This window comes from Panicum virgatum, chromosome 4N (assembly GCF_016808335.1).
Source record: "Panicum virgatum strain AP13 chromosome 4N, P.virgatum_v5, whole genome shotgun sequence".
Taxonomy (NCBI): Eukaryota; Viridiplantae; Streptophyta; class Magnoliopsida; order Poales; family Poaceae; genus Panicum; species Panicum virgatum.
Genome location: NC_053148.1, coordinates 13,814,524 through 13,833,420, shown reverse-complemented (window position 1 = coordinate 13,833,420; position 18,897 = coordinate 13,814,524). Strand labels below are relative to the sequence as shown.

Genomic DNA, 18,897 nt, shown 5'->3' with positions numbered 1-18,897 from the left:
TGCCCAAACTCGTGGCACGGCAGGGCACAAACTTTTTCCGGCCGTGTGCAACCCACTGATCTTTGTCTCACGCTTGCACCTACCGCGCCACCTGGCCCATGCCGTTGCCTCGCACTCACACTCCCACTGCAGACTTGCGGCCGGCGCCCGTGCGCAAGCCTTATCCGGCAGGCGAATCCACCTTTCCCACCGACTTCGCCGCACCGATGCAAACCCTGAATCTGAATGGCCAGTAGCTGAACTGCACCTGGGATTGGGGAAGGAGCGGCAGCCAGCAGGGTGGCGCGGCGCCGGGGATGGCGTCCAGGACGCGTTCCTGCACCAGGTGCCTGGCCAGCCTCGTGCTCCCCTTCCTCTTCTCCACCTCCCTCCTCTACCTGTCCACCAGGCAGCCGGCGCTCGACATCGCCGTCCGCGAGGAGGCCGCCGCCGGCAGGATGCGGCTGATCGTGGACCGCGCCGCTGCCGCTGTCGAGGCCAACGCCACTGCCACGACGGACGCGGTGGCGAACAAGTCTAACACCGATGTCCTGGCCGACGCGCCCCCGGCCTCCGGCGACGCCAATGTCACGACGTATGGTGTGCAGGCTTCTGACATCGCTGCGGTTGCAGCGGAAGGCGGCGATGCCAAGGTCGCGACCGACGCGGCCCCGGCGTCCGGCGCCGCCGCCGCCGGTGCCACAATCCGCACGGAAGAGCTGAGGGCGTCGGACGACGCGGCTACTACCGCCGGCAGCAGCACGAACGGCGAGCCTGACACCGTCGTGTTCGACTTCCGGCCGTACGTGCTCGTGTACAAGGGCGGGCGCGTCCACCGCTTCCTCGCCACGGACACCGTCCCGCCCGGCGTCGACGCGCTCACGGGCGTCGCGTCCAAGGACGTGGCCTTCGGCGCCGACACCGGCGTCAGCGCGCGGCTCTACTTGCCCCCCAGGAGCTGGCGCGGCGAGGCGACGAAGCTGCCCGTGCTGCTCTACTTCCACGGCGGCGCGTTCGTGATCGAGTCGCCGTTCTCGCCGCTCTACCACGCGTTCCTCAACATCCTCGTCCACAAGGCGGCCGCCGTGGCCGTGTCCGTCAACTACCGCCTCGCGCCGGAGCACCCGCTCCCGGCCGCGTACGACGACGCGTGGGCGGCGCTCCGGTGGACGGCGTCCAACTGCCTGTCGGGGCCGGAACCGTGGCTCGCCGGCCACGGGGACGCCACGCGCATCTTCCTGGCCGGCGACAGCGCCGGCGGCAACATCGCCCACAACCTGGCGGTGCGAGCCGGGGCGGGGCGCCCGCTGCCCGGCGGCGCGGCCGTCGCGGGCGTGGCGCTCCTGAACCCCTACTTCTGGGGCAAGGAGCCGGTGGGAGCGGAGCCCGGGGAGAGGTGGGCGCGCGACGGCCTCGAGCAGACCTGGGCGCTCGTGTGCGGCGGCAGGTTCGGCATCGACGACCCGCACGTGAACCCGCTGGCCGCGCCGGGCGCGTGGCAAGCGATGGCCGGCGGGCGCGTGCTGGTGACCATCGCCGGGCGGGACAACTTCCGGGACCGGGCCGCGGCGTACGCGGAGGGGCTGAGGAAGAGCGGGTGGCGAGGGGAGGTGGAGACGTACGTGACGGAGGGGGAGGCGCACGTGCACTTCGTAGGAAACCCGAGGAGCGAGAAGGCCGAGCGGGAGACGGACAAGGTGGCTGAGTTCATCGCCGGCAGTGGCCGCGGCCGTGGCTAGGCCGTAGTCTTCTGCGACGATGGGGTCCTGCTGCAAGCGAAAGTGCTAATGCACATCTAGAGGCGCACCTTTTTTTTGTCACTGTATAGATTTCAGCACAATTCTGAGTCATACAACATCGACTTTAGCTCACTTTAGATCTACTTTGTGCTAATTAGATCTACAAAGATCACTTATGGTTAATTTGCCTTATGAGAATGGTTACATGCATACCAACCTACATCAGAGAAATCCCCCTCCATTTTTAAATATAAGATATTTAAGAGAAACTAACTAGTTTAAAAATGGACCAGATCATCTTAAACGTCATATTTTTCTTTAGAACGGAAATTGTTCGTTACAGAGGTGATGCTATTTTGATGCAAATGCTTGTAAATTACCAAACAGAACACTATCTTCTGAGGAAACAGTGTGAAGAAAAAGAAATAAATGGTAGTACATTGCTGACCTCGAAGTCATTGATTTGATATATAGAGCTACTCCGTTTATAGTGACAGACTTAAAAGTAAAATCCCTGAAATTAATCAAAATTTCAGCAACTCTAAGATAAACCAACCAAGGCACATTATGTATGCATATTATATGATTGTGATACAGACCGGGACAAAACTATATAACGAAAAAGCCCTTTGTGACCGAAACAAAATTAAATGATAATGAACAAGCCCCTTGCGAGTAACTTAGTTGAGCGTCACTACCCCTGCAAATGGGCCGGAAACCGAACTATACCCACATCAATTCATTCTCACAAGGAAAATTAATAATACATACCCCACATCAATTCATTCTCACAAGGAAAATTAATAATACATACTCCACTCCAAATCAATACCACCACACACTAATCTAACCCAAATATTTCAATTTATAATATAATAAATTATTAGTCAAACTATAATTACAACCCAATAAAAATCTGTTTCCTAAAAAAATTACAGTGTAGGTCTTGCCACATTATTTTGCACAGAGTAGTTGCCAGTTATACTGAGTCATCTCAAAAAAATTCAGTCAATTTCGATAAAATTATAGTGTGAACGTGAGATTTTATTTCCAGAGTATGGTTCTTTATATGGGGTCCACGTTTAGATCTAGCCACATTGCTTTGCATAGAGTAGCTGCCAGTCATACTGAGTCATCTCCAACAAATTTTAGTCCAGTTTAATAAAATTTTATAGTGTGAACACGTGGTTGTATTTCTAGGGTCCGACTCGTGATATGGGATCCACACATAGTTCTAGCCACACTATTTTGTACAGAGTAGCTGCTAGTCATACTAAGTAATCTCAAACAAATTTCAGTCAATTTTGATAAATTTTATTGTGTGAACATTAGGTTTTATTTTTAGGGTCTGGTTTTTGACGTGGGATCCACCTGTAGTTCTGGCCATACTACTTTGCACAGAATATCTGCCAGTCATACCAAGTCGTCTTCAACAAATTTCAATGAATTTTAGTGAAATTTTACAATGTGAACACGAGGTTTTATTTCTAGGGTCCGACTCTTGACATGGGGCCCACATGTAGGTCTAACCACACTGCTTTGCACAGAGCAGCTTCCAGTCATATTGAGTCATCTACAATAAATTTCAATCAGTTTAATAAAATTTTATGTTGTGAATGCGTGATTTTTAATTTTAGGATCTAGGTCTTAATGTGGGACCAATATTTGTATGTAGTCATAGTTTTACACAAAATATCCATTTCAACCCACCTCAACCTGTTTTTTTTAAAGGGAAAACGCCCGAAAGGGCAGAAATATCATTAAAGACATTGAAATTTACAACAGTTAACCCAAGGTGGCGTATTACATAGATTATTGATAACGTTATATCCATGCTGATGGAAACAATTTCCACAACTAGCCTCAAAAGAGACATTTAGACAGTGAGCATTCTTTGCTAGAGCATCAGCAATTTCATTGTGGCTCCTGGATGTGCGATGGAAGGATGAATTAATCTTGTAACTCATAGCCTTGATGTCCTCGACCACTTGACGGCTGCGCCAATCTGGAGCTTCCTGATTGTTGTTTAGCCATTCTATTAGCATAATGTTATCTCCGTAACAAGGACAATTATGAGTCTGCTCCGCTCCACCCTATTATCTAGTACAACTCATTTTAATCCACCCACATATATTCCACACCAAAACTCAATCTATAAAACTCATTTCAACCCAAACCATTAGTAGGGCTAAGTGCCACCATCAGTAGGGTGCGGTGGGGCTCACAGGTCAGTGAGGAAGAATCCCTCTGCAGTACTGCAGTGTAGAGACACTATACTTCCATCAGTAGGGGCATCTGGTTCTAAAGGCTTGCGGGCATGGTTATAGATGACCAAATGGCACGAGCCCGTCTTCCACTGTTCCGGCACAAGTAGAGCAACGCAGGTGTTTTGGGCTCATTAAGACTTTATAGGCCCATGAGTTGTTTTTTCCATTTTTTTCTTTTGGAGACTTCAAGCTGCAAGTGCTATAACATTTTCTTCTTCTTCTTTGTGTTTATTTTGCCAATTCTAGTTTTTTTTCTTTTTTCTTGTACTGCTTTGTATTTATTATTTATTTGTTTTCCTCTTTTCCTCTTCTCATTCTAAAGCTCATTTACAATCAAATGTTCCATGATGTTGGTTCATTTGTTTGCCTTTGTAGAATAAATTGTTCCGTGATATTGACCTGTTTGTTCGCGATATTCATTATACAATTAAATGTTTGCGATGTTTAATATTTTGATTGTTGTATATTATTATTTTTTGCTATGTTTATTCTTTTTTTGTCAAAATAATTATTTATTCCATGATCACAAATTAATTATTTAATGTAAAAAAATATTTTTGAAAATATCATGCAAACATAGGCAAGTGTGGTCTTGTTTTAAAAATCTTATCATAAAAAAAATAATAGTCCCATCAAAATTTAATTTGGATACTCAGTTTAATATTTATAGCTTTTTTAGTTTTAAAATAGCATGCATTTGGATGATGTCATTATTCCAATTCTCTTTGCATGTACAAATTCTTTTCTCCTTAAATGGGCCTAATTGTGGCCCAAAAACCAGTTCGCTCTTTGCTTCGCGTGATTACCCAACCATCACCTGAATCGACGCATGCCGCCTGTTTCATGTGTGAATCGACACATGCCGCCTGTTTCATGTGGCTCCTCTCCTGGGTTCGACATGTTTGGTAATTCAGTAGGTCATCATGTTAGATTGTTATTTTCTCATTCGTTGTGTTCGTTTGGCTGTGGCTGAAGGCTGGTACTGATTTATTATAAGAGAACAGTACTGCTGACTAGCTGGTAGCTGGTGGCTGGTGCTGATTTAGTATGAGAAAATAGTACTACTGACTAGTTAGCTAACAAGTCAAACAAACATAGCGAGGAGTTTGTACCAATCATCCTGATATATGAATAAAAGCGGTAATTCTTTTTAAAAAATCTAAAGCGATGTATAGTCGCGCCGAGCCAAGAAGGGACTAGTGGGCGCAGCTATTTTTTTAGAGGAAATAGTGGGCGCAGCTATCCATCACTCCATGTGATAATTTCAGCAACCATCACATGAAGCGCGTGTAATTAATTCCTCCTTGGTGTAGATGGTATGTTGGGCCGTATCTTAGATCTGTTAGAGCATTTGTCCATGAGTTAATTTTTCGGTTGATTGTTTCCGCGCAAGTTGCAAGCTAAATAGAAAAGAGAATATGCGCATGCATGCATTAGTAGACAAAAGTACTGACACCATCTATATACATGCAAATCTGAATTTAAAAAGCTATAACTATCAAACTGAGCATCCAAATTAAATTTGGATTACATCATTATCTTTATTATGACAAGATCTTCGAAACAAGATTATCCTTGCCGATGTTTCCATAAATATTTTTAAAACATTATTATCATACTAAACATATAATGTCGAAATATGGGAAAAATATTTTAAGACATGCATAAATAATTATTTTTTACGAACAAACAAATTAAACATAATAGATAAATAATAATGTACAATGAACAAAAAAATTATACATCGCAAACATTTAGTTATATAGAATAAATAATAAAATATAAATACCATGAACAAATAGATCAACGTCGCATAATAATTTACTCTACCAAACAAATAAATAATTTAATATTGCGAACAAATAATTATATATTGAAAATAAGAAAATATGCATAATAAATAAATTATTCTTACACGTGAACAATTTTATCTACAAAATAAAAATAATAAATATTATTCTTACATGATAAATAAAAGAATATAGAATGGAAATGAACATAAAATAAAATGAAATAAAAGGTAAAAAGAATAAGTAAAGTAAGAAGGAAGGATATGCTTTGCATGTTGCATGTGCAGCTATGCTCATCTGCATGCATGGTCAGCACGGTGTGTTTAGATTTTTTTGACGTAAATTTTTGAAAGAAAATCTTACTATTTCGAAGCACTAAATAAAGTCTATTTATAAAACATTTTGCACGGATGGGGAGTAAATCGTAAGACGAATCTAATGAGCCTAATTAATCCATGATTAATTTATAATTAGCAGATGGTTACTGTAACATTACGGTTGCAAATCATGGATTAAGTAGGCTCATTAGATTCATCTCGCGATTTATAACACATCCGTGAAAAAAAATTTGCAAGTAGATTTTATTTAGTACTCCATGCATATGTCTAAATATTCGATGTGATGTTTTTGGTGTAAAATTGTGGAATCTAAACAAGACCTGTCACATCACTTGATGACAGCAAACGGTTCCATGAATCTTTCTGCGTGTAGTTGTGTGGATCTGATAGCATCATCAAAAATCTATTAAATTACTTAATGGGCCGAGCGTATGAACCAATACAAACTTAATCGGCTGAGTTACGTCTTTTTTCAGATGATAGAATTCAATTTTATCGCGCGAGCGATATATTTTTTTTTCCGAGGGCTAGTGATGAGGATATACCCCCACAGGCTACTCAAGTTACACATAAATATGTTTATGATTGACCAATTACACGCAACCGTACAAAAATACTCCAAAAAGAGGTGAACTCACTCCTATCTGAAACTAATCTTAATATATTTGAGAATGCTATACTGCCTAAATGTTCCACTTTGATTCTGCTTAGACATGTACATAAAGAAGATTGGAACACCAAGCAATCAGGAACCAGTTCACGTCAACAAGTTCGGACTAGTCCGAACCAGATCAGACCAATCAGATCGGACCAGCCATATCGGACCAGCCAGTTCGGACAGCCAGTTCGGACCACCAAGAGAAATGGCTCTATCTCCTAATTTACGCAACCTCTGAAGGCCATGAGTACCCGTTGGAAAGCTAATGAAGTCTACTTTCCAACCCAACAAGTTTCACGTCCTTTTGACTCCCCAGTAAGGATTTATGGTCGAATCACTGAAGACTGCTCAGAAGGTTAAGAGTTTGCCCGAGGATTTATGTTGCTCAACTTCTCATGCAATACTGTACCATTATACAAAGTTTCATGGTGCATTCTACACATGCCTAGAAAGCTTATCAAGTCTAGTTTCACACTCAACAAACAGCTTATCATTTCGACTTTCCAAATAGGGAGAAACGGTCCTTTTACTGAGACTGCGCAGAAGTCCAGGAGACGCGCGGGAATTGAAGACCATCTCGTGAATGATTCACCTGTTGGCCTTCCACCTTCCAACATGGAGACTTTAGTCCATACCTATCTAGAATGGTTGTTCCTAGTATAAATATCCCCTATATGTACTAAAAAAGAACTTTTAATCATTTGATAAACCGATATGGTATTTCAGCTAATTTGATGATGAGTGACTTACACATTTGTTCTTGTGAGTTCTTCTTAGACTTGTGAGGAAGATCTCTCTGAGATCCCCTACTTCATGCTCAACGGTTTCCAGTTCGGCTGCACCATTTTATGTGAATTAGTCTCGATTTGTGGTTCTGCAATCGTTCGGAGATCGAGTCGAAGTCCTCAAAGTTTCGGTGTCTCTCTTCCCGTCACTTGGTCCCATCCAACCTTGGCAGGTATAAAGCTATTTATTCGCTGTTCGTAGTAAATTTATCCTTATTTTTGAATTTACTGTCATGAAGATCGGGCCATCCTTGTGTTGAATATATCAGCACCTATCAACTAGTGTTTTGATTTTTATATCAAAGTGGAAAAAAACCGGATCGATCGGACCGCCTGTTTAACCGGACCGTGCTTAGGCCACCCGACATGTCACACATGCGGCTGAGCATGGGCACATCAGGCCGTGCCAGCCCAAGCCCGATGTGGATCTGGCCATGCCATGTTTGGATCATCATGCTTTTATGGGCCGTGCCTCGAGCCGCGCCCCTTTGGTCCAGCTCGTTTGGCGGTCAATAGATAGGCACGGCGTTTGGCGCCGCAGAGCTCGCCACCTACTCTGGCCTCGCCGCCCGGCGGACCATAGCCACCCACCGCTCGGCGAACTAGCCCGAAGCTCGATCTTGCTGCGTGCTGGAGTTGCCGTGCCTGCTCGCCGTTGCAGCCTGGAAAGAGCGCGTGAAAGGGGAGAGAAAGGGATCGCTAGAATTGATTACGGACGGACATGAAGACTCGATGCGTTGTATGTTATGTTGTAGTTTCTAAACGGAGTTTCTTGCTGAGATGGCAGGCATAGAAACCACCGAGTAGTGTTCCGATTGGGACTGCCCTAAAACTGTCCTGTAGGTCGGGGTACCAGAGCGTTTACCACACACGCAGTGCGGGCAGCCTTAGGCCGCCCGACATGTCACATGCGGCTGAGCACGGGCACGTCCTATCAGGCCGTGCCAGCCCGAGCCCGATGTGGATCTGGCCATGCCATGTTTGGATCGTCATGCTTTTATGGGCCGCGCCCTTTGGTCCAGCCCGTTTGGCGGTCAATAGATAGGCACGGCGATTGGCGACCATTGACGTCAGGCGCGGTCCACCCGACTCCACCTGCTCCTGGTCTTCTAGAACCCACGGGCCCACTCACCAGCAACGTCTCCCCACACGGCACAGCGACAGCGACAGGACGGCCTACCCTTTCCATGGATGGTCGCAGTGTCGCACCACCAAGGCACCAAGCAAGTCGTAGTCGTTCACTGGTCACCGACACCTCGCTCTTCCGCACCAACCCAACGATCGCTACAGCTACAGCGTCGCCATGAGCATCGCTGCGCGTCTGCGCCACTACACCAACCGTCTGGTCCGCGCGCTCCACCCGTCCGGGATTCCTCCCCCACTACATAGCGCCGCGCGGCCAGCCTCGCAGCCGCACCGACGCCGGGGACGAGCGATGGCGGCGGCGGACCCGGACACGGAGGTGCAGGCTGATTTCTTCCCCATGGTCCGCCGGTACAGGAGCGGCCGCGTGGAGCGGTTCATGAACATGGCCCCGGTCCCGGCCGGCGCCGACCCGGCCACGGGCGTCGTGTCCAAGGACGTCGTCGTCGACCCGGCCACGGGCGTCTGGGCGCGCCTCTTCCTCCCGCCCGGCACCCCGCGCGGCGCGAAGCTCCCCGTCGTCGTCTACTACCACGGCGGCGCCTTCGTGGTGGGCTCCGCCGCCGACCCGTTCACGCACAGCTACCTCAACGCGCTCGCCGCGGAGGCCGGCGTCCTCGCGGTCGCGCCCGAGTACCGCCTCGCGCCGGAGCACCCGCTCCCGGCGGCGTACGACGACTCGTGGGAGGCGCTCAAGTGGGTGGCCTCCCACGCCGCGGGCGGCGGCGGGCCGGACCCGGACCCGTGGCTGGCCGAGCACGGCGACTTGTCCCGCCTGTTCCTGGCCGGGGCCAGCGCCGGGGGCACCATCGCGCACGTGGTCGCCGCGCGCGCGGGCGGGCTCGGCGTGCGCGCCAGGGGCCTCCTGATCGTGCACCCCTACTTCAGCGGCGCGGTGGACATCGGCGACGAGGGGGCGGCGGGGAAGGAGCGCAAGGCGCGCGCCGACGCGTTCTGGCGGTTCCTGTACCCGGGCTCCCCCGGGCTCGACGACCCGCTGTCCAACCCGTTCTCGGAGGCCGCCGGCGGCAGCGCGGCGCGCGTCGCCGCCGACCGCGTGCTCGTCTGCGTCGCCCAGAAGGACGACCTCCGCGACAGGGGCGTCTGGTACTACGAGAGCCTCAGGGCCAGCGGGTACCCCGGCGAGGTGGAGCTGCTCGAGTCCATGGGCGAGGGCCACGTCTTCTACTGCATCAACCCGCGGTGCGACAGGGCGAAGGAGATGCAGGAGCGCGTCCTCAGTTTCCTGCGCAAGTGAAGTGAGCACCTAGTAGTGCTCTGCAGCTGCAAGGGAAGATCAGATCTCCCATGGCCATGTTGTTGGATCAAGAATCCTCGGGTAATTTGTGGTTGATTGACGATTTGATGTTTCCATCCTCCCAAGCTCCACATCCGTGACATATTTTTCACGGAATGAAGGGAGATCCTATATTTGTTAGGCGAGTGAAACCATACATACACTCAGTCCCAGTTATCCAAAATAACCGCGGGTTAATCATTACTTCCTCCATCTTAAAATATAAGTATTTGTTGACTTCTGCAGATCATATTTGACCATTCGTCTTATTCAAAAATTTTGAGAAAAAATAAAAATAATTAAGATATACTTTAAATATATATGATGATAAAACATGTCATAACAAAATAAATAATATTTTTATAAATTTTTTAAATAAGACAAATGTTCAAATATAATTAGCAGAAGAAAATGCTTATATTTTGAGACGGGCTAGTATTCAATAAGGCACGTTGATAGGTTTTTTATGGAGAAGGAAGGGAACGCGAGTAACGAAACGATCTGAAAACCTTGAAAGTTTAGTTGGGATCAGGAACAGATGAAGCAAATTTCAAGGTATTACAGTTGAAGTATGGAAATGATCGAGTTGAAGTATGGAAATGATCGATGGTAGCACAAAACTCATAAACACTTATTTCATGAGAAATAGACAATAATATATCTTCATGAACCCTTGTCGACATCAGGAGCCGAGATTCCATTCATTTGTTGATGAAAGCGACGGTCCGCTCCTGCAGCTGGACGCCCTGCTCGGAGCCGAGCAGGTCGAAGTGGAACGCGTGGCCGACGCCCTTAGACTCGAAGATCTCCAGCTCGCCGGCGTACCCGCTGGCCTTGAGCTCCCGGTGGTACCAGAGCCCGCGCTCCCTGAGCAGGAAGTCGTTCTCGGCGACGCACACGAGCACACGCTCGCACGGGATCCCGGCGGAGGCCCGGCGGGCGGCGTCGTCCACGAACGGGCACACGCGCGGGTCGTCCAGCCCCACCGTCTCCGAGACCACGAAGCGCCACGTGCGGTCCATGTACCCCCGGATCTCGGGGCCGAACGCGACCTCGCCGCCGACGGCCTCCCTGCCCGTGAAGTACGGGTGCACCAGCGCGAGCCCGCGGAGGGCCACGCCGTCCGGGAGCGCGCCGGGGGCCGAGGCCCGCACGGCGGTGTTGTGCGCGATGTTGGCGCCGGCGCTGCAGCCGACCAGGAACACGCGGGTGAGGTCGGCGTGGTCCAGCAGCCAGGGCTCCTCGCCGCCGCCGAGCGTGGCCGCCCACCGCAGCCCCGCCCACCCGTCGTCGTACGCGGCGGGGAGCTTGTGCTCCGGCGCGAGGCGGTAGTAGACGGACACGACGATGGCGCCCGAGCGGGCCACCAGGTCGACGAGGTAGTTGTGCGTGCTCGGCCGCGCCGGCGAGCCGACCACGAAGCCGCCGCCGTGGAAGTAGACGACGACCGGGATCTTGCCGGCGGCGCCGGGCGGGAGGTAGATGCGGACGGAGGCGGGGCCGGCGCGGACGTCCTTGGAGACGACGCCGGTGGCGGGGTCCGTGCCGGCGGGGACCGTTGGGGAGCCGCCGGGGCGGTGGATGCGGCCGCTCTTGTACTGGCAGAGGTAGGGCAGGAAGTCGAAGGTCACCTCGGAGTCGGGATCCATGGCCGCGGGCGGCGAGGAGGGGTTGGTGGCGGTGCCGTAGTCGCCCATGGGAGTTGGGGGAGGAAATGAGTTGGCCACCTACAGGCACAGCACAGCGATTCAGCTGGATGCTTCAGGCTTCAGCAACATACTCCTATATAAATGAAAAATGCTGTTAAGAGTTGGTGGGAGTTGACTTCAACACGACGGCACTTCAACCAACCTTATTTTTGTTTCCCATGTGCATCAGAATCTTTTCCATTTTGGAATAAAAAAGAAATACATTCTGAGTTTTCGCAATTTCACTGACAGCCATGCTATAAATTCCATTCGAAACACAAGAAATCCCACAACAATTTTGGAAAATTTATCATTAAAAAACATTTTTGGAAAATTCTACAAGGATTAGCGTGGCAGGGACTTGTTTTTTTTCTATAAAACATCCCCGCTCTGATGCAACAGATAAAGTAGATCACTTCTGCAAATGATTACTATAGAACCATAGCATCTTAATTCACAAGTAGTATGGTACAACTATTTAACAAGATCCTTTTTTTTTGAAAGATTTACAAGATTCTCAATTACGTACATAATATCGATCTCAACTTGCTCCCCAGTAGTACATCCGGTTCCGGAATCGGCTGGTCACAATGCATCTGACAGCCATACGGACACGGTCATGGGCTTGTGAGCATGTCACTTACTGCGTTTTGCACGGAGGCAAGTGAGTCGATCGCAGTCTTCGTTAACCAGCTGACTCCAACCTTCACCCGGTGTTCATCTGTGGGCATTCTGAGGCAGTAGACTAGCTTCCGAGCTACAGAGCAAAGTTCAATTTTATTCACACATAGGCGAAACTGAAAGAACATGATCCGAAGTGTTCGTACCAGCATGTCCTAGAGGTCCTTCCAAGGTCAGTCCCTCGATGAAACTTGCAGTTATTGCAGCGTCATTTCTACCAAGCGTCATCATCTCACCAAGGTTTTGGAACCTGCAAAACATTCAGTGTATTTGATGTTTAACATGAAGACCAATCCTTCCTAGTTCCTACAAAGATATGAAATACTACCGGCAAGAACTGAATAAATGAACAAATGCAAAGGTGTCCCCAGATTTGAACCTGAATGGCAGGAGAGGCCGATCATTGATTGCTGCCCAGAGATTCCATCCAGCAAAATCTGCTTGTTGAAAAGCGACCTAGGAGATGAAAATTCGTTAGTGACATAGTAACTACAAAAAATGCAGCATTGGCCTGGAGCAAATACAGCAAATCTCTTACCTGTGCAGTGGCTGGGAGAAGTTTGCCTGATGGATCCCTTAGAGCTGCTGAGTCACCAATCGCAAATGTCCGGGGATGGCCTTTCACCAGAAGGGTTTCCTCAGTCTCCACCTGCCCCCGACCATTGAGAGGAATCACATAGGGAGCATCAGGAGGCTGTAACCGGGGAATCTGTGATGTTGAACCCACTGTCCACAGCACTAAATCGGCCTCCAGAGTCTGGCCTTTGAGGCCTCTTTCAGCAGGTTGAAGGTCCAAAATTAGTTTCTTATGATCATCATCAACTTCAGAATCTGTAGCTATGCCACTTGAATCATCAGCTGTAGAAGCCTCTTTAATGCAGCTCACAAAGTATCCCAAGAAAAGCTGAATATTCCGAGACTCAAGAACCTGATAAGAAAGTATTGGAACCAAAATTTCTTCAGTGATTAGCTGCTAGCTCAGAATATATAATTTCCTCAACTAAGGAAGTTCAAGTATGAAAACAATATCATCATGGACCAACAACACTACTATATGAAGGAGTAAAGCAATAGCAGGACTTATCCATGTTGTATTGCATAGGATCTATAAATAACCCAATGGAAATGTACTGTTTGGAGAATATTACAAAAGGAGAAGGGATTGCATCATGAGTATAGCAATATTGCGCTAAAGCTACAGCCCTTCAACTGGAACAGACAAGAGGGACAAGACCATCCTAGTGCATTCAAATGGAATGTGCTACCAATTACAATTTTGAGTAAAATGCACTGTGGGTCCTTAAACTAGTGAGGGTGTGTCAAGTAGGTCCACGAACTTCGAAAGTGCAGATTTGGCCCCCTAATCTAATTGTGTCACTGGAGGTCCAAAACCCCTTTGACCGGGTCTGACCGCCTACGTGGCATGCTGACTGGGCAATGACATGGACCTGACATGTGGGACCTGTCAGCAGGGTCAACGACCCCACCTGTCATAGGGACAGAAGGGGGCGGCGCTTTGACTAGCGAGAAGCTCGCCGTCGCCGTCGGCGCGGCGCTTGGCGGCGCAGCCTCCTGGACCTCGCCTGCGCGCGGCGGCCCTGCTCGAGGGCGGCGCTCACTAGCAGCGCCGCTGGAACGAGTGAGGCAGGGCCTGGCCTTGCAGGGCCTCGGCGTGGCCGTCCCGGCTGGCCCGTCGCGACGCTGCAGCCCCTCACCCATGTGCGTGTAGTCGCAGCCTCGCCGGCCTTGCGCGCCGCCGCTTTCGCTGCCCCCGCACACCGTCAATCCTGGGAGGCGCGGACATCACCTTTGACGTCGGCGGGCGGGCGTTCCGTCATTGGCTGGGCGCTTCCTCGTCGTCCTCAGCGCCCCTGCTCGCCGCCGCGGCACGAACCCGAGCACCGCTACTGTCGGCGCAGGCGCGGAAAAAGGCGCCCGCTTCGCTCCTGCTCCGGCTCGCGCGGCGGGAAGGATCATCGTCGTGTGGCGGCCGCAGCGGAATAGGGCTACGGCCAGGTGCGACGACGCCCCGCGTCGGCTGCAGTGGCGCTCGGCGGTCCAGTCGGTCCGGCGATGATTTCCATGGGGAAAGGGGCGGAAACGCAAGAGGGGGTCACCTGGATTCAATCCCGCGTGTTGGTTGGGGGCGGAGGGTGGCTGGAGCGGGCTGGCCACGTGAGCTCGAGCTCGAGCTCGGCTCGGTAGCGGCAACAATGGCGGGAGGTGGGCGGCACGATTCCGGTCGGGTGGTAGCCGGAGCTCGGTGAGGAGAGGTTGGGGAGGGAGCTGGGGCAGTGAGGGAGGCCTGGGCGCGGCGGATTTGGAAGGAGGTGGTGCGAGGCGGTGTGGAACGCCCTGCGGAGCAGTGCCTGCGCTCGGCTCTGTTCTTGCCTGGCGCAAGAAAGAAAGGAGCAGCAGAGAAATAGCGGGTCCCACATGTCAGGTCCATGTCATTGCCCAGTCAGCATGCCACGTAGGCGGTCAGACCCAGTCAAAGGGGTTTTGGACCTCCAGTGACACACTTAATTAGATTAGGGGGCCAAATCTGCACTTTCGGAGTTCGTGGACCTACTTGACACACCCTCACTAGTTTAAGGACCCACAATGCATTTTACTCTACAATTTTTAACATGAAGCTGACCAAAACAGCTATGTATAGAACCTTAGTTTCTCACCTTCACAGCAGCATCACGATTTCCTTGTGGAGCAGTGGGACATATGGTTGTTTGAACATTTATTGCCTTGACAGTCCCAGTGTTCTTTAATCTCTCAGATATAGTTGCAGCTAATTCAACACCGGAATAGCCCAACCCCACTATTGCCACCTCAATACTAGGAGAGCTCTTACCAAACCGTTTCCTTTCTAGCATTTTCAACTTGCTTTCAACTCTCTACAAAAATATATTAAGAAATAAACACCAGAAGAAGTTGATGATTATGAACTCATGGATGATATATAATCCTAGAAATAGCTATTACAGATAGTAACAAATGGGTGATATATCAAAGAATGCCCCCCCTAATTTTTTGATTAAAAATATTGAATTGTTTCAAAAGTATGATTCATTTGTAACATAGATTGTCAGAACATAGACAGCAAAAGATTGATAATCATGGACTCATGGTTGAGCAATTAAGCTATATATGCTGCACAACAGGATCTATAATCCTTAGACACAGCTAATTACCATCACAATAACAAATTCATGACATATATCAAATCATGGCTCCCAATTTTGTATCGATTCTCTTTTTCGGAGAATTAAAGGATTCCATTAATCAAAGACACAGAGATGAGAGCAGTAGACTTCCATTGAAAGTTTTGCAGTGCCAATCTCACTGGACATGGAGTGGCCTGCGAACCAACACGAAAAGAACACTGTGAACTTGTGTCCGCCAGACTAGTTTGTTTTCCTACTTTCCTAGTCTATCTGACGCTCATTTACAGCTGTTGGTATGATTCACTTGTTGCATAGATTGTCAGAAAATGTTGATAGTTATATTACAAAATATTTAATGAAGAGCACAGAGTAGAAGTAGATGATATTTATCTTTTCACTGGTGTTGTGCAAAAATTAGTAGCGCCAATAATAGATTCTTTCAAAAGAGTACAATGAATTTCATGAGGGGATTTGTGCTTACCAAAGCATCCTCTAACGTTGTGAAGGGAAGTGCATATTCAGCTGACCCCGGAACAACATCGATCTTAGCTTCAGCCCCTAAAGCTAGAACGAGCCTGGCTGCCCATCCCAGAACAAATGTCAGCAACAAGCTTATTTTATCTAAGCCATCAAATTTCAAACAGCAAGAACTCTTAATCTAGCCATTTGCATAAACATAGTTATACAAGTTACAATTGTGTTCTATGGTTCCATATTATCAGTTATTTATAATCTAATAGTTAAATAAAAAACAAATATTCATCCAAATCCTGATTCAGGAGTTGCCTGAAGGATTGAACAAAGGCTACATGGTTATCAGAAAAAGGTACACAGTCGATAATCGCAAGTTTACTACATTACATATTAGTGGCACAGCCACTGGTATTTACAATTTTACATAATCTCAAAATTTTATAGCAGCAATAACAACTTGCCCTTATGTTTCAATAACAAATATCCTTAAACATTATTTTACATGAAAAAAGATTGAATTGTAGCAAACTGCTTTAAATTTGTTCCTAAAATGAAGCCTTAAAATTGGCAGCCATTGCAATTATGTAAATTTGTTATTCTTACCAATCATATTCAATGACAGTGCCACTTTCCAGATGAACAACCCCACCAGTGCATGATTCTCCAGGTTCTCTTCTAAAGTGATCAGAAGGTCGCAGAAGCTTTACACTGTCCCTCACAAATTGGACACTAGTGTTTTTCAACAATTCTGTAAAAGATGGAGCTATCTCCCAGACATCCACTTCTGGCAACAAAATCAAATTATAACAGTTGAAATCATGTGAGAAGGAACAATAAACTATGTACAATCAAACATTTGTACAATTGAAACAGCAGTACCTCCTGATAGGAGCTCATACAACATGGGCTTAAATACAAATCTATCAGATTGATCAACCAGCATAACCTGTAATTTGTTTTTCTTTCTTAGCAAACTGTCAGAATTTAATAAGTGCGAGAAGAATGCAGAAGAAGCTGCCATGAAAATATAAGACCCATAAGACAGGGTTACATAAAATTCCATCATGTAAATTAATGTAATTTTGCAATATCCACCAGTTCAAGATAAAAAGAATAGTATATAGGAAATATGGAAGAGCATTTGCATAAGAGCACCATCATTTTACCTGAGGCTTCTTATCACTGGGCCACACAAGAGATTCTAGTCTTAGAGCAGTGTAAAGGCCACCAAATCCACCACCTAAAATGCACACACGTGGTCGCTGAGAATAAGGAAAACAAAACACATTCAGTAACAGCATTATAATCTTAGTTAGGATAACCATATAATAAATCTAAAATAGCTACCAACTCATGAATAGGTGAAAGTAAACATCAGTAAATGGCAGGTGATCTTAAGCTGGAGTAGATAGTAAAAATAATCAGTCGACCTGCTTATCTGGCCACGAGTATAATGGCAACGGCGCTACTCCTTCGTCAGTTGATGTAGGCCGAGCAAAACCATCATCCCCAGAGCCACTTGAAGCCATGCATCTGAACATCCTTGACGGCAGTGCAAAAATATTTGGAACACCAACACCTAGTGTCCATGAATTCTTCCACAGATTCCTACTTCCTGTCAGTAACCAAGGACCAATCAATTAAGCTGCAAATATTTACCTACATGGATTCATACCAATTGTGAAACTAGAATACAAAATTACTTTGAAATGCAAGACCATAATTCTAGGGGCTTTGCTGTCCTACAATCGTGAAGCAAAAGCACGGATATTGGCTTTATATTATCTATGGCATCAACCATAAGTTTGATTACAACGCGTTCAGTTCGAGCTTGGCGGTGAAAAGTTCTATAAACAATAGCACCGACTCTACAGTGCAGCTCTAAATTTATCGAGCATGCCCCTCTAGTGATCTAGATCAAACGTTTAAAAAATCTAACTCTCCCGTCTCTTTTGAGAACTTTAGAGACTATGCTTGTAAATGCTTCCGGAATCAGAAGCATCAGACGTAACAGTATAACACCAGAGCCAAAATTCAAAATCATCCTCGTGGCTAAGCCAAGTAGTTACCCGGTATGCGCACTGAACAACACCTGCTAACCATTGTACGTAGGCCCCAACACAACCAACTAGGCAGGCAGCAACCAGCAGCTAAATCAGACAACCACAAAATCTAGACGCGGGCTGGGGCTCGTGGACCTCACCGAGTGGGGAGCGCGGCCGCCCCGAGGTCGGGAAGAGCAGCCCGGCGGGGAGCGACGGGCGGCTCCACGGCGACGCGCGGCAGCTCATCGGCGGGGAGCGGAAAAGCGCGCGAGACGTGGCGCTTCTCTGGTCGTAGCTGCCGACGATAGGGGAGCAGAAAGGAGCCAGCCGTCTCTGGGGGAAGAAGAAGCTAGCGAGAAAGGAGAGCAGAGCCTCGATGGGCTTCAGGCGGGCCCGTGTTGGTAGATTTGCTACTTCGAAGCTTGCGGGCTGCGGCCGCGCGGGAGGGAGGGGCGCCGGGGCGGGCTGATCGATGGCGCGGCGGCGCGATTTTTTTTATTTTTTTATTTTCGTTTTTTACAAAAATATATTTTTGTTTTCGAAATCTACAGAAATATAGGCCGGCCGCCCGTGGTCGCCCCGCTGTGGGGCGGCAGGGGCTTTTTTGCAAAAAAAAATTGCGAAATTTTTTGCAGACAAACCCCTGGAGGACCGGTCACCCGGCAACGGGGCGGCGGGCCCCGACCGCCCGGCAGCAGGGCGACCGGCTCCCCCGCCCTTATATAAGGGTTGGCTGGCCCCCCCTCATTATTTGCATCACTAAAATTCCAGAAACCAAGAAAAGAGAGGGAGGGAGAGAGGCGAAGCCCTACCGGATTTTCGAGCCGGCGACTGCAGGTAACCAAAATTCTT

General features: G+C 48.3%; 4 protein-coding genes across 5 annotated transcripts; 2 read left to right on the top strand and 2 right to left on the bottom strand.

The window, feature by feature from the left end:
- LOC120671348 (probable carboxylesterase 7) lies at positions 1 to 1,910 on the top strand. The gene has a single exon (XM_039951645.1). The coding sequence runs from the start codon at positions 297 to 299 to the stop codon at positions 1,716 to 1,718; it is 1,422 nt and encodes a 473-aa protein (XP_039807579.1). The 5' UTR covers positions 1 to 296; the 3' UTR covers positions 1,719 to 1,910.
- Positions 1,911 to 8,788: 6,878 nt separating this feature from the next.
- LOC120669533 (2-hydroxyisoflavanone dehydratase-like) lies at positions 8,789 to 10,205 on the top strand. Its single transcript, XM_039949302.1, has one exon. It carries the CDS (start codon positions 8,860 to 8,862, stop codon positions 9,955 to 9,957), a length of 1,098 nt encoding a protein of 365 aa, XP_039805236.1. The 5' UTR covers positions 8,789 to 8,859; the 3' UTR covers positions 9,958 to 10,205.
- Positions 10,206 to 10,485: 280 nt separating this feature from the next.
- On the bottom strand, positions 10,486 to 12,441 carry LOC120669534 (tuliposide A-converting enzyme 1, chloroplastic-like). Its single transcript, XM_039949303.1, has 2 exons — positions 12,329 to 12,441; positions 10,486 to 11,778 (listed from the first exon to the last, which is right to left on the bottom strand). Exon 2 carries the CDS (start codon positions 11,691 to 11,693, stop codon positions 10,698 to 10,700), a length of 996 nt encoding a protein of 331 aa, XP_039805237.1. The 5' UTR covers positions 11,694 to 11,778; positions 12,329 to 12,441; the 3' UTR covers positions 10,486 to 10,697.
- Positions 12,088 to 18,439, bottom strand: LOC120669531 (alternative NAD(P)H-ubiquinone oxidoreductase C1, chloroplastic/mitochondrial-like). 2 transcript variants are annotated; one of them, XM_039949300.1, is made up of 11 exons: positions 18,204 to 18,439; positions 17,431 to 17,615; positions 17,167 to 17,262; positions 16,880 to 16,961; positions 16,604 to 16,784; positions 16,008 to 16,101; positions 15,041 to 15,256; positions 12,904 to 13,293; positions 12,745 to 12,821; positions 12,512 to 12,615; positions 12,088 to 12,441 (listed from the first exon to the last, which is right to left on the bottom strand). In XM_039949300.1, exons 1-11 carry the CDS (start codon positions 18,289 to 18,291, stop codon positions 12,302 to 12,304), a joined length of 1,653 nt encoding a protein of 550 aa, XP_039805234.1. In that variant the 5' UTR covers positions 18,292 to 18,439; the 3' UTR covers positions 12,088 to 12,301. The 2 variants fall into 2 exon arrangements, with proteins under 2 accessions (XP_039805234.1, XP_039805235.1); XM_039949301.1 differs by having other exon boundaries at positions 16,880 to 16,946; positions 18,204 to 18,417.
- Positions 18,440 to 18,897: the final 458 nt, after the last annotated feature.

Coding starts and splice junctions, on each gene's coding strand:
- LOC120671348 (XM_039951645.1), top strand. CDS start 297: ATGGCGTCCAGGACGCGTTCCTGCACCAGGTGCCTGGCCAGCCTCGTG.
- LOC120669533 (XM_039949302.1), top strand. CDS start 8,860: ATGAGCATCGCTGCGCGTCTGCGCCACTACACCAACCGTCTGGTCCGC.
- LOC120669534 (XM_039949303.1), bottom strand. CDS start 11,693: ATGGGCGACTACGGCACCGCCACCAACCCCTCCTCGCCGCCCGCGGCC.
- LOC120669531 (XM_039949300.1), bottom strand. CDS start 18,291: ATGAGCTGCCGCGCGTCGCCGTGGAGCCGCCCGTCGCTCCCCGCCGGG. Junction 16,102..16,603: donor ACTGTCATTGAATATGATTG/GTAAGAATAACA, acceptor ATGGGCAGCCAG/GCTCGTTCTAGCTTTAGGGG. Junction 12,822..12,903: donor TTCTCCCAGCCACTGCACAG/GTAAGAGATTTG, acceptor TTCATCTCCTAG/GTCGCTTTTCAACAAGCAGA.